Raw genomic sequence first — 14,452 nt, 5'->3', positions numbered from 1 at the left:
AGCTGAAACTCTTGCAAATGAGAGACATATTGCCATGCAAATGCTTGTTGTGATATGGAGTCTTTGTCTGTGAGGGGGCATGGGTGCCTGTGCAGGCCTATTTTGTGGGTGTTGCTGTTATGGTGCATTAGCATTCACGGTATGCGCAGACACACAATCCTATTTCTTTGTCTGGGGCCGTTTTGGTTTTGGGTTCTGAAAATGTGGTCACCTGCAAAAGCCAACCTATATGTGGCACCCGGTCTTAAGCACGTGTTCACACTGTCAAAGAATCTCCTCCCTAGGATACCCTCTGGCCGTCTAAATTTCTGCTGCAGGATTCAAGCCAGCAGGAAACAGCACCAGGCTGCAGAACTCCTCAATGGTCTACACACCTCTGTAAGGTTCTGTTTGGATCATGATGGTCACAGGTTTGAATCTCTAGAAGCCGGGATGACTCAGTCTTTCATCCTTATAAGGCCCCTAGCACCAGTCTTACTGGAGATGGGTGGCAGCAACACTATTTACAAACTGAGAGAAATAATGTTTGCAGCATTTGAATGGCGCACGTCATGTGTGGTTCAGTGGGTCTTTCTAGTGCTTTGCGGCATCACAGTTGGCACTTGTGCATAATTCTCAAGTTTCCATTGCAGACCAGAGCCTGAGACACCAGCTGATGATGTTTGGGTTGGTATGCCCTGCCTGACATGAGATTGGGCACTGGGTTAATCCCTGGTACCCTGGATGCTAGGTAATAATGGGGCCTTTCCATGAGCTCTGGGTGGATTAGTGGTGAGGGTGAGAGGAGGCGTGAGGAGGCAGGAGGGTGACTGCTGGCTCCATGCCCGATAGGTCGAGAGACCACTTGCCAATTCATAGGTAGCAAGAGCTACGTACCTTAAAAGGTTATGTGTGAAGCGCACCTACACTCTTGGCACTGAAATAATGGGTTTTTACTGTTACCCAGCTTTATGCTACTCATGTTATCGACCTCGGATGGCTGAAATATATAAAAGAGCAGTGGTTCACCCGGCACTAATTTTCTTATAATATTATTTTGGCAAATAAAAACAAAATAAGTGCATACACTTAATGCAATGAACATTATCAAGGTCTAATGTATAGATAAGGTGCCCCCTATTTACTTTAAGGCCCAAGAGGAAGGGGAAGAAAGAGAACCAGAATTGGCAGCCTCTTGACGGACCTATATGATTTAAGCTTTGGTCATGGCTTTATGTGTTTAGGCACATACAGCACAGAAACATGAAGAGATAGACTCAAATCTAGATTTTTTTTGAGCCATCTTTATCTATACAAAAGACATGATTACATTTTTGCTTTTGTCTAAATACATAAAAACACTTTTTTTTAAAATATATACCCATTAGTATAATTATGACTTTTTATGAACAAACAATTAAATCCAAGACTTTTACAACATGAACTAAATCGACCCCCACTAAAGAGCTGTGTGAAAATCAAAAACCAAACATTCCTGCAGTCTCTCTCATTCATTCTACTCATACATTCTAGGACTCATACTAGGTGAAAAAATGTAAACGCAAATCCACATCTGAGAAAAACAACAAAACATTCTACTTTGTATTTTTTATACATGGGAGATCATTTTTAAGGAATTCTCAGACGTGTGTAGGAGGCCTACGCGCGTTTCGGTGAAAGCTGGATGTTGTCACCTTCATCAGGGCCGGAAATGTGTGGGTTCCAAAACATACGAGATGGGGGTCTCTAAAAACATCTGATTCTAAACAGTACAAACGTGTGTGGTGATATTTTAGGAATTGATTGATTTTGCCACCATTCTGTAAAAAACGCGCGGGTCACGGCATAGTTGTTTCGCAGTCCTCCGGTGCGGCAGGCCGTCAAGAGGCTGCCAATTCTGGAATTATCAAGGTCTAGCCTCGTGCTGCACAAGAAAAACTTTTCAGTGTGTATTTACTGTTTACTGTTTACTGTTTAACAGACAGCACTTTTGTCGGTTATTTATTCAAGCCAGTTAAGCTTGTGTGCAGTGGGTTCGAGGGCATTCCCAACTCGCTCGTAGCACCGAGTTCTTATCCGTACAAAGCTTGATGGGGACCCCTGAGGGACTAAACAGCCTCACAGACACATACGTGACCCGGGGGAACCCTTGGCAGGATGAACACATTCCACCCCGGTCTGATTGGACTTTTTTATTCTGTACACAAACCAACGAACAATGTTTGCACTTGCCGTTGGCTCTGGTTCACGTATTCTGTGTGCATATTAAAATCACCCATGAGGCTAGACGGTGAAAATGTTCACTACATTAAGTATGTGTACTGATCTTTTTGTTGCCTAAGCCACATTTTAAGAAATGGTAATGCAGATGACCCACTGTTCCGTATATTTGGCCAGGCTCACAGCGTCTGCTACTGGTTTGTGTACCTCGGAAGGATGAAATGCCGAATTGACCCGTGGCTGACTCCTGGCGTGGATGCGTTAGTCCACCAGTCGGTTCTTCTTGTTAGTCCAAAGGGTTTAATACCTGTTAATGACATGGTAGGGATGTATTAACACCGGGCCGGTGTAAGGAAAACACACATAATTAAGTGTTGTGAGCGAATGCTTACCCTCACCAAGAAGAAGCCACTTCAGGCTTCGGGTATTTTTCAGGGTAACCAATGGTTGCTATAGGTCCTACTGGTAAAAAATGGAATAGTCTAGTGGTTGGGTATTGTGAATAGTGATGATGTTTAAAGGGCTGTATGGTCATGGTCTTACTCACCAGTACTTGCGGTGAATGAGAATCCAATTCTAGAATAAACATAACCATGTACAGTGTGATTAGGCACTGTAGCAATGTATATGGGCAACGGAAATAGATAAGAGAATAATTAGGTAAGAGACCCTACTCACCAATTTGGAAGAGTGGTGAGATGTAATTAAATTACTCTAGGCCGACAGGATTCTATCATGAAGAAGTGAGATAGTCAGGTTAGTCCTTTTCATTCCTAATCAGTCAAAAAAACCTTGCAGAATAATGCCCCGTAGCGTTCTTATCTGGCGATAATATTCGCAGGGCGGCTCACCTTATTGTTGTCCGAGGACGGAGTCAATCCTATCTATCCTTCGGGACGCGATTGAAAGTCTGGTAAGTATACCTGCAGCATCTGATACGCGTGTGTGTACAGGCACAGTCGGACAGTGCATGGCATGGAGCGATAGAGAAGGCTGTCCAGCGGCAGCTGTTACAGAGTGGCAACCTATTCATGTACAGAATCTGTGTCTAAGTGGGGAATCAGTCTCAGATCCTTACTGAGAAGTCTGAATCATGATGAGACAGTTGTTTATATGAAGGTTAGGTGTGTTCATGTGTAGTATTTACGGGAAAGATTAAGCTTTCTCAGCCTTAGTCACTAGAGCGCCGCAATGCCTAGCCAGTAAACACTACGTATTAATGGCCATTTGACACTCGTTTGACACAAAAGTGGAAATCAGCGTTTGTTCATTTCTGATAATAAAACAATCTATGTCCTAAGACTGTTATGTTTGTGAAGGTTTAGTGAACTCACGGGGAAGATAATTATTATAATTATTTTGAGCACATAGTCACTAGAGCGCCACACATGACTAGCCAGTGACCACTTCTGCATTAATAGCCATTTGACACTTGTTCCGCATACGGCTCAATGGTACAGTAATTAGCAAGATTTTAACATGGATAATATTATGTGGTTCAGCACGAAAAACGTGAACAATACAGTAGACAGTGTCATTTCACAAAATTGCATTGTTAATGTGGCCTATAGCATAAGTGTCAGCAAGTATGGAAGAATTAACAAGTTAAAAGAAAGCTTTTCTCCAAGATCGTCCGGCAGCTGCGGGAAGCGGCAGGCTCTGACTTCGGAGGGCCGGGGAGTGAAGGGGTTCATGCAAAGGGAAACCAGCCTTGCGCTAAAAGTGGGAGGGGTGGGGGCAGTATAAAACATTTTCCCAAAAATAATTAAAAACAAATGCCTCAATCGCTCGTATTCCTGGTGTGAGATAATAAGCAGATCGCCTTGCGTGTGATTTGTCAACAGACTAGCGACTGCCATGCTTTTAGTTCTAAACAGTTAAACTGCTGTCGGTGTGACACCCGTACTACCACACCAAGGTGGTGGCTACTCTGTTCGCCATCTAGCTATGCGGTAAATACGGAAGTAAAGCGGACGGGCGTGGCAACCTTAGGGAATGAGTGGATGAAGACATCCTTTGAATCCATTGGATCGGGAGTATTTCGTAGCCTTGTCATGTTCGCAGTAATCTTTAAACTAGATGGCTAGTCGGCTGACGCTACACCGTTCAAAAAAACACTAAGCATTTGGAGAAAGATACGGCCCGCAGCAGATTGAAGCAGCCTAGCCCTAATAAAAAAGCACTAACATGCGCGCCTCGCGCGCCTCGCGCGGTGGGGGGGAGAGAGGGGGCGGGCACGATTCACTCACGGGAGCGATAATTGCTGCCAGATGGTGGCGCGCGCACCCGCAAGTGAATCTCCTGAGGTGCACGCGTTGCCTTTGAAGGCAATGGAACGCGTGTATGTGCTTGGCTGAAAAGCCAAAGCAACGGGAAAAGGTCTTTTTGCCTTGCTGCGCATGCACACTGCGAAGGCGAGACCTAAAAAACTGCTTTCACAGCAGGTTTGTGCTACTGTTAGAACTGGCATTTTTAGCGGGTTTACCCCCACACTTTTTGTTTTTTGACCTCCTGTTTTTTACTGATTTTTTTGTCACTGCTGATGAGTGCTAAAGTGATCTCTATGTAAATTGTGATTATGATTAGTTATCCATGTTTGGCATATTTGAAAATAATGCTGTTTAAAGCCCTGTCCTACTCCAAGTGAAATACATTAATAACTTTTGAAAGTGTTCATCATTGTTCCTGAGCTACTTGGTAGCCCATCAGAATTTCAATACGAAAGATAAAATACCACCAGCAGTGATGTTTGATATATTTTTTTTAAGTTCGATGCCATCATGTGCCTGTCACATTCAATAAATTGCCGAATGGTCCTCAAACGTTTGCAGTGCATGCCAATTACATTTCAGAGCTGGTTGAATATTCAAGGATGCTACTAATATTATTATGCTCAATAATGCCAGCCTAAGGTGCTGCTTATATAGCCCAGACAAATGGTCCAATTATCATAATCTCAGCAGCGTTTTCTGATGCTGTGTTAGGTCAGTGTTGCTGATTGCATGTGGTGCTCTACATTACGGGCGTAGCTGTCAGTTGTACAACTGGTGCAGTGGTACCGGGACCAAGAGGTGGAAGACTGGGCCAAGTCTGCCCTGTACTAGCTTAAATTAGAATATAGGTCACCTACCCTGGTCCCGGCACTCTTGGAGGATGGAGTCCGGGCCCGATTGGGGAACGTAAAGCAGCACTGTCAAAAAAGCTCAGTCCAGCCCAGCTCCCTTTATCTCTCTTTGTCCGTCCATCCATGCATCCATCCACCCACCCACCCATCCATCCATCCACCCATCCATCCATCCATCCACCCACCCACCCACCCATCCATCCATCCATCCACCCATCCATCCATCCATCCACCCACCCACCCATCCTTCCACCCATCCATCCATCCATCCATCCATCCATCCACCCATCCATCCCCCATCCATCCATCCATCCACCCATCCATCCACCCATCCATCAATCCATCCACCCATCCATCCACCCACCCTTCCATCCATCCATCAATGCATTCATCCATCCATCCATCCACCCATCCCCCCTTCCATCCATCCATTCATCCATCCATCCACCCATCCCCCCTTCCATCCATCCATCCATCCATGCATCCATCCACCCATCCATCCATCCGCTCTCTCTTTTCCCTCTTGTCTCACTCTGATCCCTTTCTCTCTAACCTTCCCCATCCCCACTCTCTCACTCTTTTTGTAAGCCTCCTCCTGCTGTCTGCAATTAACCTCTCGGAGCAAGGGAAAGTGACAGAGACACCAGGAGCGGCCCGGGCTTTCAAAACCGGCCTCCTTCCCACCAGGGACAGGCCCTGTGGAATCAAAGGCCTGTCTGGCCCTGGATGGGGTATGGTGGTATGGAGGGATTGGGCCGGAGTTAAGGGTGAAATGGAGAAGAGCGACGAAAGGAGTGAAGGAAATGAAAGGATGAAAGATAGAAAGAGGAACAAGTCACAAAAAACAAAATGAGATACAGATGAACTAACGGGAATAAGGAAGAGGAAGTGAACAGCATGTGAGGGAAAGAACAGAAGTAAGCAGATTGAAGACCGGGAAAGAAGCAAACTAAGGGGATGTTTCGAGGAGAGAAGGGAAAACAGAAGAAAGTGGACAATTTCTGGAGAGGGAAGTAGAAGAGAAGGAGAGGAGAGGGCTTCAGGACAGCGAGGCGTGATAAAGGGAGGAAGCAGGTGAGGATGAGTGAGAGAGGAAGGGAGATAGGGATAGGAAGAAGAGATGACGAAGAAGTTGGAAGACGCAGGAATGGAGAGGGGAGAAAGAGGAAAGGACAGGTAGAATGAGACATGTTGAGATGTATAGCTACCATTAGTTCGACGGGTGCTGTGACACCCGGGTCCAGCTGTGTGAGGGAAGTCTGTATGTCAATTATGGCCACTTTGTATCACTGACCAGGAGCGGTGGGGATGTTTTTCCTTTCTTGCATTAAGGACAATGGCACCCTTGCTACACTAAAGCCATTTACTCTGCCAATGGGCTGCTCGGGGAACTATAGCTTTTATTGAAGGTGCAGAATCTGGGTCAGGTTAATAATTAACCCTATGCAGGGATCCCAGGGCTGGAACATCCATTACTTGACTGATACTACCATGATGTAACTGTCCACATTGCTCCAGATGGAAAAGCCGACATGGCCATGCCAGTTTAAAAAGTACTCAAACTTTGAAGACAACCAAGAGTGCTACAATGCCCCTCCAGAGAGGATTGGAAGCATTCCCTGCTGACCAGGACATTAAGGAGCTAAAGTCCCATTCCTATTTTACTCTTAGAATTAGCATATACGCAGGGGCATAGCTTCTGGGGGGAGGGAGGGTGTGGGGGTCTGAAACCCCCCAGATAAATACATTTTTGGCTTGTTAGTTGGGTCTGCTGGCCCTGAGTTGGGTCTGCTATGCCTGTGTCGGTTTTTCGTGTCATCCATATTTCACTAAGAGGTTTAAACTTGTTCATTTTTTGGATCAGGAACTTAAACATATTTAGGTTCAAATTTAAAAGATTTTTGGCCAGATGTAGGTGGCCCAATTACCGAATTTCGTCCGTTACCGACCGGTATTGGGCCTTTGGGATGTAGGGGCCCGATGTAGGTCGGTCGGTAACGGCCGAAAATCGGTATTTTCGGCCGTTACCGACCGGTATTTACAAATCGGTATGTAGGGCCACGTATTTTACAGATTCGGTAAATTTACCGATCGGTAAATTTACCGAATCTGTAAAATACAGAATCGGTATTCATACCTATTCGGTATTTTTGCTATGTAGGTGGGACTCTTCTGAGTCCCACAACCCTTACCGATTCGGTATTTTACCATCAAATATATTTGATGGTAAAATACCGATTCCGGTGTGCATGCACATGTGTGCATGCACACCTGTGCCATATGACAGGCAGACCTGCCCTTAGGGCAGGTATGCCTGCCACATGGCCCCCGAATCTTTTTTGGGGGTGCTAGAGGGTGTCAAAGTGACACCCCCTGCACCCTTGTCAAAATCTGTATTTACCGATTCGGTAAATACCGACCGGTAATGCCCCATTCATTCCTATGGGCTTCAAAGCCCATAGGAATGAATGGGGCATTACCGGTCAGTATTTACCGAATCGGTAAATACAGATTTTTACCGATTCGGTAAAAGGAACATCTGGATGTTCCTACATCTCCACCCCTTAGATTTACCGATTTTTAATTACCGAATCGGTATGATTCGGTAATTAAAAATCGGTAAATCTATTTTACCTACATCGGGCCCTAGGTGGCTACATTTCAGATTCGGTAATTTACCGAATCGGTAATTTAAGGAATCGGTAAATTACCAATTCCTTAAAATACCGAATCGGTGAATCCACAAATCTGAAATGTAGGGAGCACTCAAATGAGTGCATTGCACAGTTAAGGATTCAGTAGTTACCACCAAACAAAGGTTGGTGGTAAATTTCGAAAACCTTAAAAAAGCAATTTTGTGCTTTTTTTACTGTGCCATGTGGCAGACATACATGCCCTTAGGGCATGTATGTGTGCCACATGTGCACCCATGCACTATTCAGGGGTGCAACAGGATGTCAATGTGACACCCTGCCACCCTTGCATGATTTCCCCCTATTACCGATTCAGTATTTACCAAATCGGTAATATTGAATGGCATCCCATCATTCCTATGGGCCTCCAGGCCCATAGGAATGAATGGGAATTACCAAATTGGTAAATACCGATTCTTAATTACAGAATCTTACCGATTCAGTAATTTTTACCGAAAATTTATCTACATCCCATTTACCTGTTCTTAAATACCGAATCGGTAAAATTCGGTATTTAAGAATAGGTAAATTGGGATTACCTACATCTGGCCCTTTGTGTCTGGTTTTGTCACTTTTTAGATACAGCGCCGATGCAAAATGTTTTTTTGATATTTACAAAGCCACGTAAATGTTGATTTGTGAAGCTTTGTACGAAAAAGTAAAGCAAGGCAGCATGTTACTGTGTGTCAGGTTCCATGGTTGCTCATGCGCATCCACCCAATGATTTTGACACAAAGGCATATTTACATGGGCCCAGATTTACAAAGCTTTTGGGTCCTGGTTGTGTCACTTTTTTGACGCAATCAGATGCAACATACTCTTTGTCTATGGGGTTTACAAAGCCACGCAAATATCGACTTATGTGGGTTGCCTTACTGTGCTTCAGGTAGGAATTCCATGTGTGGTGCATGTGTGTTCCTGTGTATCCACCCATGAATTTGAACACAAACCCATTTTCACAAAGAATTGTAGACTTGGGTTTGCGCCAAAATGGTGCGTCCGTGTAAGGCTGGTGTAAAGAAAAGAAGCATCTTAATTTCTCCTCATTATTTCTTCTTGGCATGTGTGTTGTATTCTGCAGCCCACATGCAGAGATAAAAATGCCTCAGAGGATAGTTTTATACAGGAAGGTACCCACTTCGACACAAATAATACCCTGACTGTAACACAGACACCCTTGCACTATGGCACAAGGCTGCCTGCATTGGCGCTAGGTAGCCCAAAGCGGGCCAGGGAACGGGGAGAGTGGAACTGCATCAATTTGTTGAAGAAATGGCAGTAATGCGCTCTTCTGGTGACACAAAGCAGATCTACAACTATGCTTGGTGCGCTGTGTTGCTCCACTTCTTTGTAAATATGCCCCTTAGTGACCAATTTATAAACTTTTTAGGAAAAATGCACCTGTGGTAGTACTCCTTGAATGGATGCAAATTTGCTACTTTTTAGAATTCGCAAACATTGCAGTAGTAGGCTTGGAAAACTACACCAATCTCCAGGCATCCAGGCCTACTACTGGCAATCAAACACCAAACTGGTGATTGGATGCATGCTTGCAAATAGTCTAACCAGTGGCAATCCCTCAGGGTAGCAGTGCAAACCATTATTTTTCGCCCACTGGGCCACCGGACAGAGGGCCTGATTTAGGATTTAGCCGACGGATAAAAGGCAGACGGGGGTCAGAGGACTTTACTGCCTTTGCTCCACCCACCAAGTTTAGAAATGCCTGCCAGCCCAGTGGACATCTCTGTACATTGACTGTGATTGCCATCATGGTTCTCCCTGTCAGTGTAGCAAAAGTTTAACAAACTGATCCATCAAACATGACTGCTGGCCATCAAACTTTTCCAAAGTTTTTTATTTTTCAATAGCATTTCCAACAGTCCTGAGTCCAGATATTTGCCTGTTTACCGAAGACAAGCATCTCAATTGTGTGTCCGTTTGACTTGAGAGAGTTCTTGTGCCCAGTTCTATTACCGTCTTTACAATATTGAATAAAGAAGGATAGGCGTATTGTGTTGACCTCAAACAATGGATACAGGAGCGGTAATGTGCCTTCAACATTAAAATTCCTGAAGGGACAATCCATGGAGCCACTCGTGAGAAGTATCAGTTTAAGCCTGCGATCAAAGACACGTCACAATATGAGATCGGTGAGGGTAGACTCAGGTGTAAAATGACAATATTATTATTCAAGATAAGGCCTCTGAATGTATGAAACAGGAGTTGAATAGGCATGATGGACTATGTAGTTCAACGTCTGTCAAATTTGTATGCAACCTCCTTGCAGTCTTAAGATTAAGGGTAGCCAAGAGTAGCAGCTGCTTTCCCATGCTTGCCTTGTGGTACCCTGGCAGTGCAGTGCTACTCCTGGCCTCAGGGGTCATGAAGGCAGTAGCAGGAACAGAAAGAAAACAGAGGTTTCCTATAGTTTTCACACCTTGCTCTTCCGTTAGCCCTCAGTAGCAAATAGTACAATGTTGATGAGTTAAGTATTGGACAAAAGGCAAGTACTATGATCTCATCAGCCATCTAAGGGTGCCTGATGTAAGGTCCAATACCCTGGAATTTTGGTCAATTAATATCAGTGACCTCGCATGCATTTAATAATGTCTGCTCTTTTGTGTGCAACTGATCTTTGTTTCTTAGCACATTTTTGGATTTTGAAACCATACCTGGAACATCAATTTATACTTTTTTGCCATGATCTTTGCTGTGATGTGTTTGGTATTTTATTACCTTCTCATGTCCTTAATAAACACATTTAATGAAGTCATTTAAACTAAAAGATGTAAATACATTTTCTTTTCTTTCTTGCTGTAGTGGCAGTGTATGGTACCTATGAAGACAGCGGTGTTGCCGGGATTTCGGACCATGAATCCTTGCCCAGTGTATGACCGGGACAGCAAGATGGTGTTCCTCTTTTTCATGTGTGTGCGTCTGAACTGGACAGAGGATTACCAGATCCTCTCTGGAAAGAATGCAGCTAAATTGTGCTTTGTCACCAGCAAGGACTCTGGTGCTACATGGAGCCAATTGACTGACCTAACCAAAAATGTAATCGAGACAGATATTGTCCACTGGGCAACCTTTGCAGTGGGACCTGGACATGGGATCCAGTTACAGTGTGGACGTTTGATCATCCCAGCCTATGCCTATTTTAAACATCGCAAATGCTCCTGCCTACCCCTTTTTTGCTGTACAAAACCACATTCCCTCATGTTCTACAGCGACGACAGTGGGACGACGTGGCACCAGGGAGGAGTGATCCAGGAACTCTCGACTGGGGAGTGCCAGGTGGCTGAGCTTGCTTGCATTGACGGTTCATGTATGTTATACTGCAGCGCACGGACCACAAAACGCTGCAGGGCAGAGGCGATCAGTCTTGACTCTGGGAGGGACTTTGGGATGTTCCAACTTAACAAGACTCTCTGTGAGCCACCGCAGGGCTGCCAGGGCAGCATTGTAAGCTTTGTGCCTCCTGAGGAGTATCAGGAAATGGAAAATGACATTGAGGGAAGGGAGGCCTCTTGCATGAAGAAGCCATTAATTCAGAAAAACGCCTTATCCTGGCTTATCTATTCCCACCCAACAAATAAGAAGAAGAGAATTGACCTGGGCATCTACCTAAACAAGTCCCCATTAACCAATGGAGGCTGGAATCATCCCTTGGTTATTAACAAGGGGCCAAGTGCATACTCAGACCTAGTAGCGATTGATGGATCTGGTTCATTTGGGTGCCTCTTTGAGTGTGGAGTTCACGATGCCTATGAAGAAATAGCGTTTCAAATGTTTAGCGTGGAAAACCTTATGCGCAGCATGTTACTATGTTGAACCTGCCTCTCTGCCCCCGGCAGCCCTTCCACTGATAGGTCTCCTATGAATGATGTCAGAGGGGTGCCGCCCACTTCTTTCAGCATTTTCAGAGGGCCTACTCCTTTCATAAGGTTCATTAGATTCACTTCCATCTTTGTGATTTATTCCAACCTGTCTAATCTGCTTACCAGGTTAGGTCTCAGTAGTTGCTAATGTTGACCATGTAAGGATATTTCTTTGCTGTTTCATTGTACTTTCAAATTTTGTCAACTCAAGAGGGGTACTGTCATTGCTTGAGGATTGTTGAGTCTCACCCTTAGAAGGGTCTGGTGGCTCAGAGGACTAATGCGTCAACTGCAGTGGCCTGTGCTCAACCTCATGGTTACAGGTTCAAATCCCGGTGGGTCCACCCAGCCTTTCATCCACCTGAGGTCGATAGAATGAGTACCGTTGAGTAACAATAAACATCTGTTATTCAGTGGCAAGATACCTATGGGTGAACGCGGGCTTTACAGATGCACATGTTATAAGTAAAAGCTTTTATGAAGACATCTGTTCCTAGTGGATCGACCTTTGGTGTCTTAAAATAGTCTTCCTTTTAAAAATAATCTATTTTGTTCATTTTACAGGGGTATTTATAACGGGCACCTAGCCCTGGGGTGAAGTACATAGCATTAGGATAAGCAGCCAGCATGCAAGGGTACATAGATGTTCAGCTTTGTTCACAATATGACTGAAGGAATAAGTGCTTAAGAATATAGAGGGAATTTGACACACAGCAACACAGTAGGGCAAAGAAGGTGATTGAAATGAAACAGTCCAATATGGTACAGAACATGTAAAAAGGCGGCTTCTGAGACCTTTGCTGAATTGCAACAGTGCACAAGCAAGTCTCAGGTGCAAACAAAAGGAAGTTGTTCCTGAATCTTGGTCCATATGCAGAGAAAGCTTGTTGACATACATGTTTTTTTGTAAATTTGTTGGATGTCTAGCCTTGCCAGAGAGATGCTTCTGGCAGTGTAAGTCCCACTGGACGTGCTGTGTTTAGAAGCAAGGAAGACACGTTTAATCAATTGCAGTGTATTATAGACGAGGTAGAGACAGCGAGCCAATGCAGTTCTTTCGGTGTCGGCGAGATATACTTAAACGTCCTTCGACTAGCAATTAGTTCAATGAGAAAAACAGAATTAATTGGAAATAGGTTAGAGTTGTGGGAGATGATTGAGCAATGTGTTGCCTTCTGTTCCAAATCAAGTGCCTGAGTGGTGTCTAGCAAGTTTGCAAGAGGGAGAAAGGGTATAATTTGCCCAGTACCTGGAAGAATGAACATCATATGTTCCTTTTAAGCTTATGTGGAAATTCAGAGATACAGTTCTTTTGATCTTTGCCACTTTAAGGCATCAGTAACCTCAAATTTCAGTTAGAAGAAGCAATTGTGCATATTGTGAGACCAGTCTGGAAAAGGGAGTTGCTACCCCGCCAAAAAAGCCACTTCTTCAGAAAAGCAGCTTTGTGTTTGAGAGATCATACTCCAGAAGAGTGGGGCAAGGAGCAGAGCAATAGACAGCATGCAACTCTTGTAAAGAGACTAGAGGGAGTTTTAACTGAGAGACATAGGGACAAATGTAACATAACAGTTATGAATGAGCTAACAACAAAGCAGTGATCTGTGGCTTCATAGGGGACATAAACAAGAATAGTATTGAGAAAAGATGTTAACAAGAGAGGACATGATTTGATGACATAGAAAACAATGGGAGAGGATGTATTCTTATGGCTAGAGTGGTCGACCTCGAAGTTGTGGAACCGGGTTCGAGACTCAGCAACAACGCTCAACATCCTGTGATTCTGGGCAAATCACTTAATCTCCCCTTGCCTAACAAAAATGAATGCGTCCTTCTTTAACTAAACTGGTGCTCATGTAAAGCGCTCTAAAACCCGATGTCTTGGGTCAAGTTTGCGCTATATAACTTCCTTAAAAAAAGTTTCTTTAAATGTCACAGGTTGTGCTGAGCAAAACAAGAATTTTGTGTATTTTTTTATTTGTGATTTTTCTATAGAGGTCAAAGCTACTTCATGGCACTTAAGTGAAATAAATTGGACATTTTGGAGTATCAAAAAATGACACTGAGAAAACAAGACAAGACCAACTGCTTTTTCTGATGTAATGAAATAAGTGTGTATAAAGTGAAAGAAGTGAGAACCAAAAGTGGAAACATATCGGAATGTAATTTTTCAATGTATACTTACATAGTGAGGAGAGGACTGTGATCCTCAAACTTCCACTTACTACATTCTAGATGGAATTTTCCTAATGGCCAACGGTATGCAAATAATGTCAAATTAAATTCTTTCCATGTTAGTTCTCTCATTCATCTTGGATACTATAAAGACTGGATTTTACGATGCTGTAAGTCGTCAGCCTTGGCTCTATGGCAGACAAAGTGTGAGTGACTGAGTGCATGGAGATTAAGAGGCAGACGCATGATGCCTGAATCTCCCCAGACTTGTGAAAACAACAGGAGCAAGGTACCCGTTAACCGTGTTGGGATTGGGGTTCGGTATAGTAAAGAAATATAATATCCCAAATGGTATTATTTTAGAGACAGTTAGTAAGGATATG

The 14,452-nt window shown here is 44.0% G+C and overlaps 1 protein-coding gene across 1 annotated transcript in view; it reads left to right on the top strand.

Annotated features, from left to right (window-relative positions):
- LOC144773515 (sialidase-3-like) overlaps window positions 1-13,965 on the top strand; it is a 53,109-nt gene extending 39,144 nt beyond the window's left edge. Inside the window, exon 3 of the mRNA XM_078658573.1 lies at window positions 10,837-13,965. Within this exon, the coding sequence (XP_078514699.1) occupies window positions 10,837-11,847 (1,011 nt within the window). The 3' untranslated portion in view covers window positions 11,848-13,965. The remainder of the gene's footprint in view (window positions 1-10,836) is intronic.
- The last annotated feature ends 487 nt before the right edge of the window (window positions 13,966-14,452 follow it).

The sequence above is a fragment of the Lissotriton helveticus genome, chromosome 8 (assembly GCF_964261635.1).
Source record: "Lissotriton helveticus chromosome 8, aLisHel1.1, whole genome shotgun sequence".
Taxonomy (NCBI): Eukaryota; Metazoa; Chordata; class Amphibia; order Caudata; family Salamandridae; genus Lissotriton; species Lissotriton helveticus.
This window is presented reverse-complemented; position numbering and strand designations above follow the sequence as displayed.